This window comes from Halichoeres trimaculatus, unplaced genomic scaffold (genome assembly GCF_033239565.1).
Source record: "Halichoeres trimaculatus isolate MK-OKI-2021-1 unplaced genomic scaffold, fHalTri1.1 fHalTri1_scaffold_5, whole genome shotgun sequence".
Lineage (NCBI taxonomy): Eukaryota > Metazoa > Chordata > Actinopteri > Labriformes > Labridae > Halichoeres > Halichoeres trimaculatus.
In genome coordinates, this window is record NW_027437183.1 from 16,628,852 (window position 1) to 16,653,375 (window position 24,524).

Sequence of the window (24,524 nt, forward strand, 5' to 3'; positions counted from 1 at the left end):
GATTTAAAATAAATATATAAAATGTAGAAACCACCAGCCACGGCACAGTGTTTTACACCCTTATTTACTTCTCTGGCTCTGTTTAACATAATGACTTAAAATAATGTGAGATAAGCCATAAAACCTTGGAAAGGCTGATTTGTTGGTACTGAGTTTTTATTGCAGAGTGAGTCCCAGCTTCACAGATAAAATAGATGTCTTCCCATGAAACGGGAAACTATTTTGTCACCTGTTAAAAGTGGCTCAGCTAGTGCCAAACTTCTCAAGTATGAGTGTGATCCACCCCTGGGCACAGTAGCAGGTGTGAGTCCACTTCTACCACAAGTCTTGTGGAAAAAACATCCTGCTGGTTATTTTATGCAATGATCAGTTCGTTCCATATTTCTCAGGTTTGATTACCAGCCTCGGATGTTGAGATCCACAGCTTAAATTTTGATCACTTTTTGGAAAGAGGGTGATCAGGTCTCATATTGAGTGTTGTACTTAGAAATTTCATCTGCAGATTAAATTGGGTCATGGTGATGATCCCACCTACTGGTGCACAGACCAAGCTGCAACACGCCCCAACATGCAATCAGGCAGGAGAACCTGTTCAACGCAGCTGTAGTTTCTAACACTTGCTTGATTGTCTTTGGTGGTGACATATCCTTTTTTTTCCACTTAATTTCATGAGCTTTAAATCTTACTAATAATACAGTCATGACTGGTCTCTCAATCACTGTTCAGCTGGGGTTTTCACATAGAGAAGAAAATGTCTCACTCTTATTCAGCACACAGTTCAATCTTGTTGTAATCTTATGTAATCTTGTCAGTGATTTAAATTCTCCCGTTGATGTAAATTGCTTACGTCTGATAGATAACCTACATCTCTTTTCTTCTTTGTGCAGCCAACATCACCATGTCTTGGTTACTCTTACCAACTCATTCCACAATGAGTTTTTAATGAGTACAAAGAGCAGCTCAGTGGAAATTTGTATTGAATTTCATTCGATTGGTCTGCTGCTGTTGCTCTGTCTAGTCACGGATTGACTAAAGACATGCACAAACATGCAAGCATAAACACAAACACAAGACAGCATGGCACACTGGTGCACTGTCCTCCTATCCCAGAAAACAGAGTGTAATACTCTCCCAATCATTCACATTCTGATGAACTTATCAGAGCTTACTGATCCACTCGATTATCTGACCTTCTCATTTAGATAAAACCATTTAGTTATATTGAGGTCATTCACATTTTATCACAGTTCTGGGTCAAAGGTAACCTCTGAAAGCTTTGCTTTAAATCTACCGTATTCATTTCATTTGTGATAAAGGTCCTTTACTGTAACTAATGGGCTCTAATGTGATTTTATCTATTCATAATGTATGTCCCCTTTTATCAATGCTGTCACCAGAACAGTTACCTAACCTGTAGCCTAACCCTAATCCCCTCTCCTCTCCAAGAATATTAATATCCATTTGAATTAAATCATATAACCTTCATCAAGGGGCTTAAACCTCATACTGCTTTCATCTCAGCTAATAGCACATTTAAAGTATTGATGCTGAAATCATACAAAGGTGAATAACAGTTGCACCCAGTTTGTGAGGCAGGATCCAGAGTTCTGGGGCACCAGCACCAATATGTAGAGCAACAGACAGTCATTCTGCATTTGGAGAAAGATTTTCAAAAGACTAGTATAATTGGGGTGATCAAGATTTTAAATTAAAGGGGCTGTGAGGAGTTTCTGAGTGATCTTGAAAAAGGCTCCCTTCTAGATATATGCCTGATCATAATACACACTTTAAAATAAGATTATCAGCCCCCATTTATTGCTGTTTATGGGTTATTTTAAATTGCTACTTCTTAGCTTCCAGTTTGGGACTGGATTGATTTGAGGTACGTCTAGGTCTCCATGACAACAGCACGCCAGCTGACTGAGTTGTGAGAAGAGATAAAACACAGAGATCTGTTTTTCTCTGCTAAAAATGATTTCTGTGATTAATTCTGTAGTGATGGTGGACACAGGAGCCTGACTGTCAGTCAGAATAAGGACAGAAGAGCAGAAGAAAGTTAAACAGGAGAGTGAGTATCCCCTGTAGTATAGAGTATCACTCTATAACACAGGGGCTAAGCTGTTTGTGATAATGTTTACTCCAACCCACATGCAGCAGTTATTCTGCAGTGGTCTGTTCAAACTTTAGAGTCTATCAATAAAATGAAGAGTGAGGTTATGTTAGCTCTGCTTGGTAGATAACTTGCAGGACATAGCTCTCCAGGATGTATTAACGTTACACAGTACGGACATGTCTTGGAGCACCGGGCTGCCAAATCGTAGCTCTACATACTTGAGCTGATAAATACCTTACCTCAGGCATGTTGTATCTAGTAAAAAGTTGTCTTGAATAAAGAAAATTTGTTTTGATCCAATCTTCACTTAATTCCAAAACAAACACACGCCTCACTAAAAGTAATTTGCAACAGTGTGCAGAGACTCCAGGCCACAAGGTGGCGATGGAATACAATTAAAACAGATCCTTCTCATAGCATCTTTACCACTACTCCACCTATGAAAAATCTCTATTTACCAGTGGTGGCTGCTGGTCAGTCAAGGAGGGGAAGCTTATTTTTTCCAGCCGACATCATAAATTTGTTTATTTATTTAAACGTAAATTCTACCCTCCGTTGCTTTTCAAGAAAATGATCTGTGACCCCATCGTACCAACCAGGTGTTTTTTCCAGGGATTTTACTAGTGATCTCTCAACGCTCGTTATTTCTAAGAAAGGTAAACTCACTGGGGATCGATAAATCCTCCAGATCAGTCCAGAACAACTGAGAAGATGCTCTGGTGGTGGGTTATACTTCAAGATCGCTGACTGGCTCATTTCATTGTCAATCAAAAAGGGATTCAGCCTCAGACAGATCATCCAATCATCATGCAGAAGCCCAGCGTCCAGGCCAGCCCACTGCCTCATAGACCCCCAGAGACACTGAGCATTCGATGGGCGGGAAAAAGCCCAGCGTTTATCCAATGACCGTCCAGTTTCCACAGTGGAACAACCCACTCTACGCTTCCCCGCTGAAGTCAGAAGACGCTCAGCGTCCGACTGTGTTAAATCACTGAGACGCTGCGGGGATGAGTGAGAATGAGGTCGAGCCAGTTACCTGTGATAAGTAGCTGATTCTGAACAAAAGATGAAGGAATTTTTTCAATGAAATTATCACACAGCAGTACACATTACCACTTTTTGGGGGGACAATTTAGGGGAAGCTGAGCTTCCCTTGTAGTCTTAGAGCAATTGACACTGCTATTTATTTGATCGGTGTGTGGCGTGCTTGTGGTGACACATAGACAGAAGATTATCTCTTGTTCTGCCACAAATTAAACATCAAAATGGGGGGACCAGCTCTCAAATAGTAGCCAGTTTACTCCAGATGTAAGAGAGCTGAGGCATTCAAGACTGATGCAGCACTGTTCATAATGTTTAATCATGGATAAAAAAAAATCAAACACCCTAAGGATCCTATTTAATGACAAACTGAAACATAAGGCCACACTGTATCTGTTATTTTAACAAAAATTAATCCAATAGAAAAAAAAAGCTTGAACAATTGTATCACAAACTAAGAAGCAGCGAAAGAGAAAGTGTTTAAGCCTTGTGACTGCAGATAGCTCAATCACAAATATGTTTTACCAACAGTGTCCAGATTCAAACAACTGATACACCAGTCAAATGCTGAATGAAAAATGTTATCTTTATCCAGATGGAGGCATTGAGTTAGCGCCAATACTGTAAAGGCTTTCGATAAGCTGCACAGGGAGAAGTGGACTGTAGTTGAAAATGGTAATGAACACTTTAAACTGGTCCAGTGATGCACTTCCAGCTTCCATTTCCTTGTTCAGACTTCCTGCTTTTGACGCCATCAACCTTAAATTGGAGGAAATGGAGGGAAATTACAGTGACAGCTCCATGACCTTCGTGCACAGGTCTGTTTTTTCCATCCCTGCTCACATAAGCTGTTGTAACTGTGTTACCAAACAAGGTGATGTTCTGTTGGATTTGTATTCCTCATGCTCACTACTCGAACAGATAATACCATGTTTTATGGGAGGAGGGAGCAAATTATTTTCACCCACCAGGAAGAGATTTGTATTTGGTTGTTTCCATTGATTTAGCCCACTTTTCAGTTGTTAACTTCTCAGAATCACAGTAGAAGTTCAAAAGTGAAGTAATGTGTATCAAACACATGATTCATAAGCATTTTAAAAATGGATTAATCTCAAACCAATTCATAATTGCTGAGTCTGGCAAGATACACAGGACATACTTAACAGCACTAAAGACTTCTTACCTTGACTTTAAAGAATAAAAGATGTAGCTTAATATGGAAAGTAGTACACCTTCTACCATACCAATATGACGATGTACAGGAAATTAATTACTTAACATGAGCCCCATCAATGATTCAGTAACCAGCTGTTAAACATTATGATCACTTGAAAAAAGTGCATCATGCACTGCTTCAATCTCACATATGAGCCATAATGCCTAAGTAAGCTTCTTATAGTTAGAACACAATTATCTGCTGATGAATTATGAAGAAATCTAAATTTAAAGCTGGTGAAATCCAGGGAGAATGTCTCATGTTTCCTGGGTCTGCCTGGCTGAAGGCATGGTCTGTTATTTCTCTTAGCATTGAGTTCATGGCGGTTGTTGTTTTTCTTGTAAAATAAATGATAAATGTATTCTACAGTCACAAGAGAGGAAGTGTACAGTGCTGTGTGGAGACAGAGCCTCCTACACGTGTGTTATGTGATAGAAGTGTTGTTCTTTTATTTTTCCCACAAAGTCAAAGGTTTCTGAGGAGATTTTCTCTGTGCCTGTTGTGTCCTATGGTTATTTAACAAATCCCTTTTTTTTTTTTTAGAAACAAAAGGTTAAAGGACTCAATCGTGTCTTGTCACAGCTCTCTAATCTTTTAAGCACAAAGATTACACATGTATACAAGTCTCTCTTAAACCCGCATCTGATACTGGATCGGAGACTTGAGAGATGTTAAAGATGATGCATTGAAATGAGATTTCTGCTTATAGCATGAATGAACAGGTCTCAGCAGACGATCACAAGGTTATGTGTCTGCCTCATCAACTGATCTTCTATCAATGTCTTTAAAAGTAATTCCCCAACAGTAGCATGTACCTGGAGCCTAAAGTAAAATTCTACTGATTGTTTAAACTGAAATCAAGTTTATTGTCTGACAGAATTCAAGATGTCATAACATATCAACCAATAAACTTTTTTTTTTTTACTTTATTGCATTCATTATTACTAAGACGTGAGAAAACGTGTAAACAGAGGAGCACTGTCTCAGTGTTAACCATGTGATTATCCCAAATCAGTATTTGTTCTGCCATGAGATGTGTAAATATCACCAAATCACTCCATCATGTGCTGCTTCGCATGAATGCAGAGTAATTGGATCTGTTAAAATTGAATTCTTCGGGTTGTGTTGTGTGACTCAGCAACATTAGTTTGTAAAACTCTGCTCTTAGCTCGGCTGCGTGCATTTTATCTCCACACGTCTTTGGTTTGATGCCTCTACCTGCTCTTGCAGTGTGTTAGCTTCTCTTGCAGCCTGATGGCTCTGTTGTGGTCTTTTTTCATTATGGTTAAACTTTTCTGTTTTGCTCATGGTTATCCAACTGGAGCTCCCACAGGTGCCTGTGAGGATATGATGCCACATCACTCTGGGGTGCAGCCTCAGCCTTTACCGGTGCCCTACACCATTCTCTCTAACACTGGGAGATTTCAGCCTGGAGAGCCCATTACAGGTGAGTGAGAAATGAATGAGCAGTGAAAGAACTACAAAACGTCTGAACCAAGAGGGTAAAAGCTGTCATCTTAGACTGTAATGTCCTAAAAAGATACCTTCAGAAAAGGACACACAACTTATGAAAGTTGAATAGCATTCTTGCCAAGAACAAATTTTTAAAAGGGCTGTAAGGAGTTTGAAAGTGATCTTGAAAAAGGCTCCCTTCCAGTTATGCCTGATCGTAATTCTCACACTAAAATGAAATTAACAGTAGCAATTTAGCTTATTTTGATATGATACTTCATAGCTCCTTCATAGCTATGTTAGCTCTGCTTGGTAGATGACTGGCAGGACATAACCAGGATTCATTAACATTACACATTACGTCTCACAGCATCAGGCTGTCAGCACTACGTATAGACATCTACTAAACTACTGTGCAAACTGACAGTTTGCTTGTGGTCATGTTAGCCTACTGATATGTCATAGCAGCTGCTAGTTGCGCTGCATATAGCCGGTTACTCATGTACGGTATAAACTTACGGTTGCTTGTTGTCACGTTTCAAAATCAGGGCTATGCAACTGTACTGATAAATTCCTCAGCTCGTCGCGTTGTATCCAGTAAAATGCTGTCTTGATCCAAAAAAATTGTTCCAAAACAAACACACTTGGTTAAAAAGTCAACTCTTTACGACAGTGCATGACAACCTGGGCCAGAAGGTGGCAAGGCAGTCCAATTAAAACAGATCCTCCTTATAGCATCTTCAACTATTCCAGTTCAAATTGTTCCACTGCTGTGTACAAGTGTTTGATTCCTCTTTTGCTTTTAATTGCAGACCCAGAAATGACTACATAAAATTTAATACTTGTTGTTCGTCTCATTATTGGTTTAAAAAAAATATATATTAATTTCACTCATATGAAGACAGTGGGACATGAGATGTTTATCGTCAAGGAAACAAAGCTGTCCAGTCCAACACTGTGTAATTTACTGTGTTTCCCTGCAGTGACGATCACAGGACCAGATTAAAGAGGTGTGCTCCTGGAAGCTCGGACATTCAGCAGCACCAACGCTCTGGGGAGCTGGCAACTCAATCCACCAGACACAAAGTTTCTTCAGGTGAGTCTCAGCTGTTTTCTTTTTTGAGTTACTTTCAGTGGTGGAACTGCAAGGAAGAGACATGATGTCTGTATCGATGACAGCGGTAGCCCAAAAAGAAAAACAAAACAAAACAAACAACTGGAAAGATTTTACAATTCTGGATTCTTGTTTTATTAAGATAAGTGTATTTGTGGTTTTATTTAGAGTGTGTTTCATGTATTAAGTGCTCAGGGAATCCGCAAGCTGCTGTCACTCATTCCAACACCAACCTGAAGGGCAACACCACCGTGTACAGCTGGATACCGCCTGACTCTGACAGCCCCATCTACTTCATGTAAAGTTGAATTAATGTACCTCTTTTTTTATTGAAATATGTATTTTACATTTTTTACAGACACATTTCTTAGCGTCTCATTGGACTCCAACTTGTCTGCCATTATTAAATGCACTCTGAAGTGAAAGTGCTCAGTGTCTGTTTGTTACTCTCAATGAATAAAGTTTCTCTGAGTAACTTTTTTATGTAAATCTTTTGTAAATTCAAACAGCACAAATACTTTAGCATGAAACATTTCTCAAATACAACTCTCTGCTTTTCAGGGCCACAGTGGCTCAGCAGCGCGCAGTGTACTGGGTTGGTGTGAGGTCGAAGACTCTGGTTAGAGGTGAATATATACAACAAAATGATAAACAACAGCTTTGTGTAACAAGAGGAACCCTGTGTCATGATTATATCTGATATTTCCACCTCAGATTACAGCCAAAATGCTCCTTGGATGAGCACAGCGAGTGCTGGGATGACCAAAGAAAAACCTCTGCTGCTCCTCATGTCATGCTTTCTGCTGTTTCAGGTTCTTATGTGAAAATAAAATGTTTCCTGACACCTGATGTAACACATTTTCATTTTTGTTACACTCACATAAAAAAACATATCAAAACTTTTGATCAAATCTGTTTACAACAAAAAATACAATTGTAAAATTTTAGTTTAATGGTCAGTCATGGCTGGTCAGTCATCATTACTGAAAAGAAGACAAGAAGTGGGGCAACAGCCAGAAAAAAGCAAGATGTAAGAACACACAAAATGCTACAGTGAAAGAGATGTTGACTTAATTCAGGAAATAAACCTGAAGCATCAATGATCTGCTACACAATATGAACTTTAAGAGCGTTTGGGTACTGGTTGAGTGAAAAGAAATGCCAACAGAAAAGTCACATTGACTGCGCTCCCAGCTTTCTAAACTAAGGGACAAAAAAGACATTTAAAAAAAAATGTTCTTTAGAGGTAAACTTAAACAGGAAATCATCAACATGAAATATGAAATAAAAGCAGCAGTGAGCTTAATAAAACCTGATGGACTCATTGTCCGCATTCTGGAGAAGTTTTATTTTGGTTTGTAAAAGCAGTGAAAACTGTAAATAGGAAAAAAAAACATTTGTTTATTTGCTGTGTGATATGACTTATGGGAGGGATCTTGTTGTGATCCTGGCTGCATAACCCAGCTAACTACATTACCTCCAAGGAAATAAACAAACAAGCTTATTTTTTTAATTTAATATAATTTTTTAACTATCCTCCTTTGTCAAGAGGGAATGATAGAAAGTGAGAGGAGAAAGTGATAGAGAAGAGAGGTGAGCTGAAGCTCTGTGGTGGTTTGCTATTGACTCAAATTCATTGCACTTATTGAAAAGCGTGTTGTGACCTGTTTCTTTCCACATGGTTTGATCTATAACCCAGATTCCCATCATGGTGCTTAACTCAAACCCAGGCAGACATTAAAGAGGCTTAAGACATGCATTGCATGAGAGATTTAAAGCTCTATAGCATATTCAACATTTCCTGTCTGATTCTGTGCTCCACGAGCTGCTGCCACCCAATGCTAACTCTGTTGACTCTTGACTTTGAATCACTGTATGGATGACTTAAAAGCTATGAAATGGGCTGCATTTCAAATGAAAAGAAGAGGTTTTTTTTTCTGCAAAACAAGTTGAATTTTAGAAATATACAGATGCCCTGAAACAAATGATAGAGGCAAAGCCAGTTAACAAATTTATATAGATGCAAAACTTTCATAAAACTCTAATCTTTGATGGTCATCTGTAGAACTAATAACTCTATTTTCCAAGTTTAGAAAACTATTTTGGAATGTATAGGAAAGATGTATTCAAGTTTGTGAAATTGTTTTTGATACAACCTTATCAAAGGTGATTTCTACAATCCTTTACAGTCAAACCAGTAGGTTAGAAGAAAGAAAGAAAGAAAGAAAGAAAGAAAGAAAGAAAGAAAGAAAGAAAGAAAGAAAGAAAGAAAGAAAGAAAGAACCCCTTGAAAAATGTCAGTGAACTAGCTACCAAGCAGGACCAATACCAACTGAATACAGATGAATTCCCACCCACCAAAAAATAGTGAAGCAGAGCACAGACTTCTTGAAGGGTCTAAAGAGATTTCCTGCAATGCACAACCATCTTACTTGTCCAAGTGTGATGTTAATTGCACTGACTCATCTGGCTAAAGTAAAATTAACTTACATCTGTTAGATTTCACTATGACAGTGGGTGTTTTAATCAGGTGGTGACTGATTCACCTCTGGCACCAGACAGAGAAGACCATATGACAACATCACACTGGCCCGGAAAGCTTGGCAGTGAGAAGTTAGATCTTTGTTTTTCTCTGCTGAAAACAATGTCTTGGATTAATTTTGTAGTGATGGTGGACACTGGAGCTGGACTGTCGAAAAAAAAAAAAAAAAAAAAAAAACGACAGAAGAGCAGAAGAAAGCTAAACAGGAGAGAGATAGAGCACGGCTAAAGGCTCCGACATTAGCTTAACTGTTTGTGATAATGTGCATTACAACACACATGCAGCAGTTATACTGCAGTGGTCTGTTCAAGCTTGAATCTATCAATGAAATGAAGAGCATGGTCATGTTTGCTCTGTTTGGTGAGGTCGTAGATGGTAGATGGTTGGACATAACCAGGATTCACTACTGACACGTCTCAGAGCACCAGGCTGTGTAGCGCTGAATATAGCCAATTACTAAACTATGCTACAAACTGAGTTTACAAAGTTTGCTTGTTGTCACATTTCGAACAATAGCGCTATGTAACTGTTAATAAGTACATTACCTCATTGTTATTGGTTGTGACCTTATGACCATAGCAAAAATCTACCCTGGTCTTCACTGGGATCAAAAAGTGAAAGTTGTCACACCAAAGTAGCCACCTCAGGGCAACAGAAACCTCACATTTACCCTCCCCGAGCTCAGTGGGTTAACTTGTTTCCTCACATGTCAAAAAGGATCGATCCTCTACAGGCTCATATGCCAGAGGACGCCACTCTGGTCATGAGGCTGGCACTACTCAATAATAATTAGTCTCTTTCCACTGTGGGCCCAAAGTCAGATATATCTTTAAACAGGGGTTTCATGCTCTAGACTTAAACACCAGCACTACCAGCCAGCTCAACAGCAATTGACTCATTGACATGTGGAATACTGACTTCCTTTGTCACAGTCATGGTCAATAAAAACAACAATAATGATTTATTTTTCCATTAAGACAAGGTCATTTACAGATTGTTGTGTGTGAAATAATAAAAGAAAAAATAGAACCTTAAACCCGTCATGATAACTATGTTTATTTAGACAGATGACTTTCCTCTGAGCAAGCTTATCAATCTATCATATTAGGTCTTGTTTCAGTTACTCACTTTACACCATCAGCATGACAACTTGGTGTTTGATATGACATGACAAGTGTCATGTTTGTTTGCATAATGCCAGGGTCAACGCTTGAGAATTATAAACAAAGTGAAACCTGCTCCTGATAGAGATGTCATGTTGTATATTTCCCTGCTGTTCTGACATACAGTATAAATAAAAACACCACCACTGTGATTAGATCATCATCATCAGGCCTGACAAAACAGTTATCCTTTAAAACAGCTGCACAGTGTGTTTTATCAAGCGGTGCAAAAAACACATGATGCACATATGGACACCCTGCCCGTGCGCGCACACACACACACACACACACACACACACACACACACACACACACACACACACACACACACACACACACACACACACACACACACACACACACACACCATCCTCATATGAATACTGTATGATCCATGAACATGCAGATTTTCATATAAAGTCTTATTGCAGCAGATCAAACACTGATCCACATGCATGCACAGAGTGCAGATTAAGGCGATCCCTTTGCTGTGGGGGCTTAGTTGACATCTCTGTGTAAGCTCTGCATTCCTTACCTCCCTCTTTTCCCTTCATCTCTCTTCACCAGCGTGTCAGTGTCTTTTGAGCACCATAAAAAGCAATGAATGATTAACCTGCTCCTGTTTGCCTTTCAAATAAGAGCCAGATTAAGTAATTATTTCTTTAATTTCTTTTTTTTAAATAAATGACAGGATGCAGTCGTGGTGCACATGAGTATCAATTAACCGACTGATTACCACTAACCTCATATACCTATTGGAGGTTGCAGACATTGGTTATTTTTATTTGTTTTCTTTGCGCTGTGTATCAATATGTGTAAATTTTATTTGATATTTTATTTACATTTATGAAACATTTATCTTAAATTTATGAAGCATGAAGTTGACATTATTGGACTATGTAACATGAACAGCAAACACTCTTATGTCTTCAGTTCTATTTCATTTATTTGATCCCTGTTTTGATGGATGACAGGTGAATGAATTTAGGACTTATTTGTGAAACCACTGAGGTATTTTGGCTGGGAAAATTACCTTTCTAATGCTCTTGATGAACCAAAAGAGACAAAGATGCAGAGAAGTGTATGCATCCTGATGAGTGCCTTGCGAGTCAAGTCAGAGCTGAGCTAAATCAGCTGTGTAAGTTGGATGTGGTAAGACCAATTATTTCTTTTCTCCATGAGTGATCTTAAAAAGTCTGTGCGTGTTTCCTTCTGTACAACATGCATGAATGCCCGCACACATGCAAGAGGTTTCACAACCCTCATCGTGTGCATGTCCGGCTGACAAAGTCTGGAGCACGTTTGAGCTGGAACGGCTGTTAATACTGCTGATGTTAGTGAACATCAAGTTGGTTATGTAAGAATCTGGTAGTTTAAGGGTTAGAGCTCAGGGCTGGGCCGTATTACACAGAGGATGCAGGAGGGAGGCAGGAGGGAGCGAGGAAGGCAGTGTTTGAGGAGAGAGGGAGGGAAAACCAGGAGGGCGGTGAGAGAGGGAGAGGGATGGAGATGAGATGATGTCAACAGTCACTAGTTGGCGAGATAATCAGAGCCAGGCCACTGAATCAGAGCTTCGTGCACAGCTGGTGTGACGGGTGAACAGGCTGCGGGCTAACACTGAGTGGACTGAGAGTGACAATGTGCACAGAGTGTGGGATTTAGTTCGCTGGAGAATATCATCTACTCAGTGACCAGAGTGTCTCGCGGGGAACATATGGAGGTTACAGGTGGAACTTGTTGCATCGATGTTGCTTCGCTTTGATTTTGTATTTGCGAACAGAAGTGTGAACAGCTGTGGACCACATCTGGCATCCAACTTCAGTAGGCTTAAAACTTTTTGTTATAGGCTTTTTTTCTTTGGAACATGACCTTCTATAAATAGTTGGGTATGAATTTTTTTTAATTATTATTATTCATCTTTAAATTCTTTTTCAAAAGAAGTAATGAGTAATTGAGATGTATTTCATTTTTTATTTTAAATCTTTAAAAGGTGAAGATCACTTGGTTCTTTGTTAAGGAAGTCAGGGTCAAGACTGCGAGCTTTTGCAGAAAAACAGTGGAGACCTTGGTTAATTGATTGGATCTAGCAAGGTCTACAACGGACACCTTCCCTTTTTCTGCAACTCTTTAACAAATTACAGTACCATGGAAGCTGGACTATTGCAGAACAATGTGGATTACACACAGGTACACCAGCTGCATCCTACCAGGTTGTCAGTCCTGATGAGGTATTTGAACCATGTGGTCCACTGAGAAACATGGAGCCAGAGAAAGCGCACACCCAGAGCAGCTTCTACAACAAGGTGGATGTACCTGACCATGCTCACTACATTGTGGCCGTGTTCGTCTTCGTCATTGGGGTGCTGGGCATTACTGGCAATGCACTGGTTATGTTCGCCTTCTACAGGTGGGTTGTGTGACTGACTCGTTGGTTACTGTTTTTATGCTTTTCAATGGATTTAATCTGAGCATTAAGACGCCATGTTTCATCTGACAGCATGTGTCCATTTTTAATGCTGATGTGTCATTTAATAAAAGCTCATAATCACTCAGCCATGTTATGATCTCATAACAGGACAGATGGGGGGACTAACAGACCCAGATGTGTGTGTGTGTGTGTGTGTGTGTGTGTGTGTGTGTGTGTGTGTGTGTGTGTGTGTGTGTGTGTGTGTGTGTGTGTGTGTGTTTGGTGTGTGTGTGTGTGTGTGTGTGTGTGTGTGTGTGTGTGTGTGTGTGTGTGTGTGTGTTAAATATTTTCTGACTATAAAGACTATCACTCAAGGTTAAGACATCTTTTCTAATGTGCTGAAGAATTGGGGTCAGTGTTCTCCTCTTATGCTCCAAGGGGCTTGCAAAAAAGCTGAGGATAAACTGCACAGGCCAAAGGATAAACTCAGGTCCATGAGTATGAAGTAAAATGCTATTCATCAAGTGCACTCATCTGTCCTGAATCCTTGAATATTGATTTGAGAGGAGTATCAGGCTCCATATCAAATGTTATGAAACCCTTCTTGGCCTATTTGTGACATAACCTTATCTTCAGTTTACATCACAATACAGCCTGCAGAAATGTTTTCAGATCACAACTGATACCCTGACATGGGACTTCTGTGCATGCCCACCTAGGTCATATTTTTTAATATTTGCCTAGAAAGTATTTATCAGGGGATTTCTTTCAATCTGGTTGAATGGCACTGTTTTCAAATAACTGTTCTCCCTTCTTTTTTCACTACCTAAACCTGGATGCGCAAGTGAGCCACAATAAAGCCAATAACCCACAAAAATTGAAATAAATACTGTATCACAATGATCTGGGACCAGATCTTAAGATAAGGAGAAAAGGCTGACAGGAGTGACAGATGATGCACTGTTCATGGTAATATGAGAGGTTTAAGATCCAGCTTAAAGAGTATGGCTATGATTACTCTTAGATTCTAGGGAAAGTCTATTACCTTGAAGTTTTTACGACTGTTTTGAGAGAAAGTAAAAAACTACAGACGGCATCAATAATGAACTTTTCCACTGTGAACACCCCCATTGATTTGTTGATGGCCTATTTAGAGTGTCAAGTGCAGTGTACTGCTGCACTGATGGTTGTGTGGAGCAAGACCATTACAGTTTAAATCAAGTAGAAGTACCTTTAATCACTTATCTGGGTTCTTTCTTTCTTTCTTTCTTTCTTTCTTTCTTTCTTTCTTTCTTTCTTTCTTTTCTTTTCTTTTCTTTTCTTTTTTTAATGTATTTATTTATTTTATTTTTATCTTTATTTTTTGGGTGGGTGGGTGGGGGGGGGGGGTGTAATGTCTTCAATTTGAGAAGACAAGACATTGGATAGAACAGGAAACAGGGCAAGAGTAGGGAAGTGATATACTGAGTTCTTACTGCAAAGCGAAGATAAATCAAGCTCACACATTTAAACAGACGCTATTTAAAAAGTAACACTAGTAGAATTTTACACCTCAAATGTTAAGCATTTTAATCAGAGTGTATCCCTGACTAAGTACTGGTATCAGAATGAAAGACGACCACATTTTGGCATGTATAGGTGATGCAGCTGGACTAGACTTGGTTATTCTTTTTCCCACTGGTCTAGTGGTGATTTTAGGTAAATATACTAAACTATATAATCAAGCAATGGCTCTTCAATTAATATGACTATTTATCAATACATTTATTTTATCATGACTTTTTCAGAAAACAAGTTGTAACAGGTTGAGTAGGTTGTCATTGATTGGGTTGTTACTCACAGTGGGCTGTCCATCTCATTAAAAACTTACATGCAACCCTAAAGGAAATCAGTTTTGATTTAAATTTTAAATTTTAAATTTTGCTCTGCTAGGGTTGGTGTAAATTCTCTGATTTGGGGTTTGGATAAGGCATTGTTGTTTTTCTTCAATTGTTCATTGAAATAGAAAACCACATTCAACAGGAAAAGGTACAGACCACTGTGTAAAGCCGGTGTGAAGCGTTGACCCAAAGTTAAAAGCCCTTTGACACTGTGCATTGAAGGCATGGTAACTAAATACTGTTTAAGTGACTGTTACTTCTTGCCTTTGAAACAGTTAGAGGCTCAATAATGAGACCAAACCACTGTGCCACCATCAGAGACACTAACAGAGGAGTTAAATGGGGCAGACAGGATCATTGTGAATCAGGCAGAGTAAAACAAAGCCAAGCTGAAGGATGATATTTAAAGAGGGGGTATTGTGCTTTCCCTTATCTTGAACATGGACTGTACCAAGGCCAGATGATTTTTAAACTTCTGGGGTTAGGGCTAGTCAATCTAAATCCTGTACAACCTTCAGGGTCTTGCATAGCAGTTGAGGGGGAGGGCTGAATTACAACAGAAGGCAACTCAACGAAGGCAGTACAAGGAGAGCGAGAAGCAAGCCTACCTCCAGTGATGATGATAATTTATTGCAAAGGTGATGCACCCACAGCAGAACACACTTTCGACAAGAAGCTGGCTCCTAAAGACAGCAGCAAAACTCTGTCTGTACTGTTATGGAATGAGCCATTATCTTTCATGGTGCCCAATAATCGTCACACAGACAGCTGACCAGATAGAGACATGGATCACAGGGAAAAGAGATGCTGACAGTGCAGCTTCACAAATCACAAACCTGAGGCCTTCACACTCTAAAGGGCTTGCAGTGAATGTCAGGAGATCTACATACGTTGTGCATCTCTAAGCCAAGACAAGGTGTGTACCATTACTCTCCTTTTTAGAGGTCCTACCTTACTCGGTCTAGACAAGGTGTAGGTGTTTATTTAAAGGTTGTACCAGTTGTCACACCATCCGATAACAATTCATCAAAATATAGCTCACCTCAGAAGTGCATCAATTAATTTTGATGTGTCATCCTCTATCTACATAAGACGTATTACACCCACACACCTTGGTCCTGCAGACCAGTCATACCCTTTGCTTTTGTTTCAGAGGTGCAACAGGCATCTGCTCAGGATACCAATCAATACCTTTGACAAGGTTTCAACCTTTTCCTCTCTTTGGGTCAGACAACACACATCTGATCATGACAAATTAACCAGTTTGTATTAAACCTTTGTGAGGGCCAGCCATGGTCCACACAGAGCTTAGCTGGACACTTCAAGGACCAGATGGCCATACACCACATCAAGACTGCCAGTTGTTACCAGTCCAAGCCAAGATTACCTCCATTCAGAAAGTCTATGGCAAGCCAATGTCCTGCTCTTCAGGAGTGAAAAGCTGGTAACCTTTACCAGTTAGCAGCAGGAAGCAATCAGTTTTCCAGAGGCACGCACTTCTCAAGTAAAATTTGAAGACAAAATAGAGTATGCACCACCAATATTCCATTTAAAAGGAGCTTCCTCACTGAAAACAACCATTGACGCAGTGGTGCCACCACAGTCATGGTGAGTGCCCAGTCATGGTTTATCCTCTCCCATCTGATTCCCCTTCCAGGCACTCTCACCTGGAGAGCGCCAAATGCATAGTCTTTTGCAAATAAGTTGCGTGACCCCTTGTCAAGTGGGAAATTTGACTTAAAACAATGAGCCAGTAATGACTAAACTGCAGTGTCACACCTCCCAACCGAGGCAAGATTTGACAGCAGCTTAACAGCTCAGTGAACCTCAGACACTGCACTGTTAATCAACATGCTAAAATGCTAACTTGCTAACAGCAAATACTTTCACAGTTCAATATTCTAAAAGTAGGTAAAATTAAAGGTATTGTGACTGTCATTTGAGCTCAGTGGTTGTTTAGCGCCAGAGATCATAAGAACTTTTAAGACCAACTGAATCTAGACTATGACCAAATACAATCCACTAGTATTTAATTGTTTTTTTTTAAATCCCTTTGTGAATCCAAGACAGGAGTATTTGTGTCATGTGTTTCATAATGTCCAAGACCAATGACCTCCTCGACTCCTGAAACAGTTTCACAAAAAGTGGGTCAGAGACAGATGTGTGTGTGTGTGTGTGTGTGTGTGTGTGTGTGTGTGTGTGTGTGTGTGTGTGTGTGTGTGTGTGTGTGTGTGTGTGTGAGAGAGTGCGTGCGTGTTCTGGTGTTCTGGGAATTGTCGGGAGCTTTTATGTTCCATCTGTCTCACCAGAGGTAGATTAGATGGGTTCTCTATTGTGTGTTTACTGAATCAGATGTGCACAGTGATATTTATTAGTTCCAAGAAAATCTACGCACACCCACAACCTTACACACGCGCACAAATACAGGGAGATGAAGAGTGATATAATGTCGTTTCAAGGGAGATTACACTCGATACAATGATTTTCTAGGAATGAAGTAGATGTTGGAGCAACAGGCACACTTGTGCACAAGCATTTTGTTGCACACACACATAGACACACACACAAACACACGCACGCACGCACGCACGCACGCACGCACGCACACACACCAGCAGTGATGTAACAAGAGATACAATGTCTTCCCATTCAGTCATAAGAAACTTGAATGTTTTCGGAAATAGACAGGAAGCAGCGTCTTCTGCAAGAGGTCGCAGAAACAAAATAATCAATGACAAGCTGAAGAGGCAGACAACGTGGGTCGATACACTGCTCAGTCAAGCTGCTACAGAACGAGGTTCATACTGAGTTGACTAGACAAACAGCTAATGTCTGATTAATGCAGATATTTTAATAGCATTTTGTATTGTGGGAAAAGCATTTAGAAATATATATGTGTAAGCAAACTCATATGTATATCCTTTTTATTAAGGTCAGTACTGTTGGATCAGGTATTTGTTAAATTTGTCCAACACACATTTTTAAAATTTATCTTAATACTAGACACAGCTTTTAGTCGTTCAAATAAATTTTTTATTACAGTGAAAACAGGCTTTTGATTTTCCCATACTTCACCACATTCTACCTTTTAACTTTAAAGAAAAAGCAAAATGCATATATATATATATATATATATATATATATATATATATATATATATATATATATATATATATATATATATATATACATATATATATATATATATATGCAGATATTGAATTTGGCCAATAATGAGGAAAATAACTATTAAAAAAATGGGACTTGTTAACTTAAGGGCTGGCCAACAATGACTGGATCTGCTAATACACCTGGACACACATTCAAGATGATAGATCAGTTGACCAGAATATAGATAACTTTTACCAACATCTTCCATCCATTAATCAAAACTTAGTTTAACAATTAAACTAATGTTTCTTTCTCCTTTTGTGTTTATAGTAACAAGAAGCTCCGTAGTCTGCCTAACTACTTTATCATGAACCTGGCGGTTAGTGACTTCCTCATGGCCTTCACACAGTCCCCTATCTTCTTCATCAACTGTCTCTACAAGGAATGGGCTTTTGGCGAGATGGGTACTAAAGTTTTCTTTCTAATATAGCACAGGTTTTGTATTTATATGAAACTTTTTATTAAACAAAAGTTAAATGAAATTGAAAATTGAAATGTTTGAACATGCTCCTTTCACGCAGGCTGCAAGATGTATGCTTTCTGTGGTGCCTTGTTTGGCATTGCCTCCATGATAAACCTGCTGGCCATCTCTATAGACCGTTACCTAGTAATAACCAAGCCTCTGCGATCCATACACTGGAGCTCCAAGCGAAGAACCACAATTGCCATCCTCCTCGTATGGCTTTACTCTTTGGCCTGGAGTCTTGCGCCTCTTATCGGCTGGAGTATGTTTTTTGTTTTTTTCTTTTTACCATCTTCTTCTACTTCTGCTTGACACATATGAGTAAAGCATCAATACTGTACAAGCCTTTATAAAACAAATGTACTGTATGACCAACCCCCATGAGTTTAAAGCTAACCTGTGATCTTGTTGACTTCTTCAAAGATCAAAGCAAACATAAAGTTTGATGTCAAGCGACATGAAGATCCAGTGATGTTTTAGCTGAAACCTAACCTCTGTTATGACGTTACTTTTCAGGCTCCTACATCCCAGAGGGCCTGATGACATCTTGTACATGGGATTACGTCACATACACCTTAGCCAATAGGAGCTACACGATGATGCTGTGCTGTTTTGTTTTCTTCATTCCCCTGGGGATCATCTTTTACTGCTATGTTTTCATGTTTCTGGCAATACGGAAGACCAGCAGGTACCTTGATCTTCTGTTTGACTATGTTCATGCCTTCTCTGTCTGACTCTGAGTCTGAATCACATGCTTACAAAAGCAGGCAAAAGAAATTATTTTTAAGGATTCATCATAATCTATCATTTTCTCGCAAAAAAAGAAGTAAAACTTATTTTCTGGTCCATCTCTTTCTCCCACCAACAGGGAAGTAGAGCGTCTGGGAACTCAGGTCAGGAAATCCACTCTGATCCAGCAGAAGTCTATCAAGAGCGAGTGGAAGTTAGCAAAGATTGCCTTTGTTGTCATTGTGGTTTATGTCCTCTCCTGGTCACCATACGCCTGTGTCACAATGATTTCCTGGTCCGGGTAAGGATAATAGGAGCATTCATGTGTCATGTTTTTGGTACATTGATTAACCTGTCAGTGATGCTCAATAACGCTCAAATGAGCCAATGAATGGGTCTTCAGTAAGACATAGCTTAGCTTAAACCGAGTGAAGATACCTTTTAGATTAAGGAACATTCTTCTGTTCATTTCCAAATTTCAACACAACTTTGGTCAAATCTTCTTTTTTCAGCAGTGTAAAACAATGAACACCGAACTGGTCAAAAGTAAAAGCTGGATTACATATTTCTACATTGTACGAGACAATACTTTCTTTACTTAAATGAAGAAGTGCAAATGGATGCAACTGCTGCATTTCTAACAGACTTTCTTATTTGCCTACTAAACTCAGATTCCAAACAGTTTGTCTTCACCCTCTGACTTTTTCTACCTTTTATGTCATCAGTTATGTCTGTTTAATGGGGAATAATGTCAGTTTGAGACAGCTTTACAACAGTGTGTCTAAAGGGAAAAATTAACACACTAAAAAAAGCAGTGCATAAATTGTGCACATTTGTTGATGATACCAGTAGTTCCCTGGGTTGCGATGGACTCTATGGGTGGTTCCCTTGTGCACTGATAGTGAGCCAGCAATTTTCTGAAGTAACTCTCCAAAATGGCAACAACTGTCTTTTTATATAATGTTTTGTCAGCTAGAGAACAAGCACTGCTGGCTTAGTGACATACAACAGACAATAAAGATGCTCACATCTCCTCCGCTTATCTGACTAATCAAACCACTCTCGAAACCACATGTTTCTCCTGGGACGCACAGTGAGAGGGGATGAAGTTATGTAACTTTCAAATCACATCTTTTTGCCAGTTCATTCACAGGGCAAAGTGAGCCTGACACACACACCAGCTCCCTCACACACTGAAACATACACACACCAGCTCCCACGATCAGATGGACTTAACCACCCATCTGTGGCAGCTGGCACGTTTTTGGATAATCCTCGACCTGATACAACCCTGATTTTTGGATGAAATTTTGAGAAATAACAAGAGTTTTTATTTGTGTGGACATGTTGCTTTATAATGCTCAAAATAAATAAAAATACAAAATGAATCTTTTTTTTGTTTGTTTGTGTTTTGCAGGCATGCCAATATTCTGTCCCCATACTCTAAGGCTGTCCCTGCAATCATAGCAAAAGCCTCGACCATCTACAATCCATTCATCTATGCCATCATACACAACAAATACAGGTGAATGATCAGTCAGTAACTTTGTGTTTCCATCTCTACTGCCTTTATGTTTCCTTTCTACCTCTTTCTGTATCTTTTGTCTGAAGTTATAGCCAGGTTTATTTGTTGTTTGTCTGCCCTACCAGAATGACTCTGGCAGAGAAAGTCCCCTGCCTGTCCTTTCTGTCCCCTACTCCTCGAAAAGAATGCATCTCCTCCTCCATAAGTGAATCATCTTTCAGGGACTCTATCATCAGCAGACAGTCCACAGCATCAAGGACTCACTTTATATCAGCTTCTTCCTCACCTGCAATGGTAATGTCTTTAATTGTATTTTATCACTCTGCTTATTGCCAATAGTGGCCTCCAGTAAAAAATAAATAAATAAATAAAAATCATACATTAATTATGCCTTAAATAAACATGCAGCCATTTCTTGTGTACTCAGTTGTTTTCTGAAGATCATGACTAAAGGTTATGTGATCAGAAGTTGTATCCTCAAAGCTTTAAGAGAACAAAACAGTTTACAGCGCAAACTGCAATATTTTTGATTCATCTACATTTTCAAAGGCTACATCGCTCATGTTAAACTCACAGCATGAGGCATTTGCATCTTTCTCTCTTTACAATCATTCTAAATGCATACGCAAAAGTAAATCATCTTACTTATCAACAAAGAAGGCAGAATCTGGAGCGACAAGTCCTTCCATACAGTGTTTTTAGGGGGTTGTGATGATACACTCAGATTGTGAGACGAAAAGATACATGATATTGGGTTCACAAGATAGAGACAACACTATTATGTGCAAAACTGTAACTAAAGTACTACCCTGTCAATACAGAGTGCAAAGAAGTACAGACTTACCTTGTTTATATCTCATTTTTGTGGTTGCTCTTGCACTTGACTCTGGAAGTTTAGGTGCAAAGGTGTCCGTGAGTGCTGTCTAGCCTTTAACACTTTTTATCACAGGTGCAGTGGAGTTTAATAGCGAGCTGCAGTGGTTGTGCATGCGCCTTAGCACAGTGCTCATATTAGCCTTGATATACAGCACTGTTTTCTTACACTGCTTACATATTGTTAGTGTCATTTGGTTGCCATTTGTTATTTCTGCTGAGTACCCAAAATGGTGCCACACAAACAATATAAAAGTGGCAGGGGCACCTTCAATGCTGATATTTTCAGTCTCCAACATCATTCTGGCTGCTCCTGGCTCCTTCTTGATGTCATATTCTGGCAGACTAGATGTTGCAAAAGTGCATTACTGCCCTCCACAGGTCACAAACAGAATAGCTCTTATACGTCTGTTCTGACAGGCTTCTGTCCTGTACCCGTGAGACAGCTTTTCACTGAAACAAGAAATACCACAATTTAATCTTGCGAGATCTCATGGCACGAGACCCATCACACCCCTAGTGTTTTTACTATGCAATGGACTTTTATGATCTAAAATGCTGATTTTGGTATTCAAATGTTTCCATGTGTGCAGTATGATACTACTGCAGTACTGGCATTTTTAAGCAGCAAACCAAGTTACCATACATTTAGACTTTGCGGAACGAAATACACTCTCCTGAGGAAACAGAATAAAACTTTTAGCTTCTGAAGCTCCTGATTCACCAGGAAAATGACTATTTCATGTGTGCTTTGGTAAAGTGGGACTCACACTACGTTTCTGCTGATGCGAGAGCAGTTTTCAAGTTTTTTATTAAATATCTTACCAATGTTTTGGGTTTCTTTTGTTTCTTTAAACTCATGTTAGTTATGTTTTGTATGTCATCTGTATGTCTTGCAGATGTTAAAAGATGTAGAGATGGAATCGTTGGGAAGGAAGTCATGTGACTCTTTCAGAAGCATGTCCTCATATAATCAGTCTGTCCGTGGCAGGTCCAGAAAAAAACACTCACTAAAGAGCTCACAGACAAAACCAGTGGAGAAGGTGAGTTAACGTGAAAACACCTCAGATGTTGTAAAGTTGTTCTTTTTCTTTCCCATGTATACTTTGAGATGTTTGCATCAAGCTGTGTTTATTTGCCTGCATGCCTTCATGCATTCATGCACTTGTGTAAAATTGGGTTTGTATGTCTTTTTTTTGTTTGTTTTTTTGCACATTACCAGCATCCATCTACATTGTGTGATTCATCAAGCAACTGTGAGCATGAACTGGTTTCCAGCTCTCTTACCATCGCCACTGTCCCCCTACTAGTTCTTGCCAGGAGGCGCAGTCAGAGTCTGACCTACGAGGTTTCTGATGCAGGAGAGGAAAATTGCAGCATCAGCAATGTGCACAGCTACCACAAGAGCAACTCTTTTGATTCCCTGAGTGTGGGAAAGCTATCACCCACTGATTCCAGGACGCCTCGGGGTGTTCCACGCATCATCGTCATCAGTCCCACATCTGAGAGTAGCCTCATTAAGCAGGACAGTGTCTGCTTGGAAGACAGCGTTGAAGGGATGGAGAACAATGTTTTTGTCAGCACGAACTTTTCCTCAGAAGTCTTTGAGGCAGTGGAGCTTCTGTCTTGATCAGCTGAAAAACAGTGGCCCCCTGTACTCTCTACCTTTGAGGTTATGTAATCAATGTTATTATGGGGCCGTAAAGCTCACACACTTTTGAACGTCCACTTCAAGTATTGTATGTGTCTACATTTCAAGAAGTCACTTTTAATGCCACTCAAAGGCAAATATAACTGAGATGCAGAGGAAAAGTTGACACAGCTGATGAAGCAGTATTTACCCAGCATGCAGTGTGTAGTGCTTTATGAACTGTTGCAGACACAGTTGTGGCATAGGAAGCAAATTTTTGTTAGCTTCCTTAAGATATAAAAAAATATACATTTTATTCCGTGAACTTTTTTGCTCAAGCATGATGGACATGCAGATGATTCTGCATCTCAATTTTTGAGCTTAAAGTCTACAAACCTTTTGATGTAAAGGGTTAAGCAGAAAATGTTTTACTTCATTTGGGCTAACTCCATGGAAAAACAATGATTTCTTGAGTCCATCCAGATTCTAATTAATCCAGGTCATGGTTTGGCAGAAGGCCTAGAAACAATACTGAGTAAATTTCATGGTCAAGAGGGCGTGGTTAAAGTATTTAATATACAAAATTCTTTTATTGTGGTAGTTGCACAGTCTGGACTTCTCTGTGCTTTGGTTTCTGGTGGAAAGGATTAACAGACTAAATAAGGCTTTCAATCAAAAAAATAAGTCTCAAATTTTAGATTTTCCTTGCAGTGACTGAATTCCTCTTGGTCTTTATGAGGACACTGTGATTTGTAACAATAACTTCCTTTAATTTATTCCAAACCATATTGAAAACATACTTGTATTAATATTGTACTCAATGTATGTATTCTGTATTCTGTGAATGCTGCAGTGATGGTGCCAGTGTTTGCCTCCTTTGGAACAACATCAGAAATACTCCAATATATGGTATTTATATTTATCAAAGTAGCAATTTCAGCAAGGACAAAAAAGCCTGTTTTTCAAAAGGGCAAAATTAGCATCCAGACTTAATTAACATTTATGATCAACCATAGATGTGGCCCATTTTTTCTACATGCAACTGGTATTAAATGGTGAGGAAATGTCAGAGACGCACAACCTAAAGTTAATGCATATGCAAAATCCCTTTGGCCCCTTTATGAAAAGAAATTACCATAATTACATTTTACTGGTTGCAAAACCTTATTTTAAAAACAAGGTAAGGGTTCAACAGCCACGGTTTT

General features: G+C 39.3%; 2 protein-coding genes across 2 annotated transcripts; both read left to right on the plus strand.

The window, feature by feature from the left end:
- Positions 1–5,624: 5,624 nt before the first annotated feature.
- On the plus strand, positions 5,625–7,760 carry LOC141790068 (putative defense protein Hdd11). The gene is given in 5 exon segments (XM_074669699.1): positions 5,625–5,817; positions 6,806–6,918; positions 7,125–7,234; positions 7,498–7,562; positions 7,651–7,760. Coding segments are annotated over 5 exon segments (591 nt in total).
- A 5,120-nt stretch (positions 7,761–12,880) lies between these two features.
- Positions 12,881–23,833, plus strand: LOC141790421 (melanopsin-A-like). The gene is given in 10 exon segments (XM_074670286.1): positions 12,881–12,895; positions 12,897–13,048; positions 18,370–18,503; positions 18,621–18,824; positions 19,079–19,250; positions 19,431–19,592; positions 20,709–20,816; positions 20,942–21,110; positions 22,589–22,732; positions 22,912–23,833. Coding segments are annotated over 10 exon segments (1,668 nt in total). The 3' UTR covers positions 23,320–23,833.
- Positions 23,834–24,524: the final 691 nt, after the last annotated feature.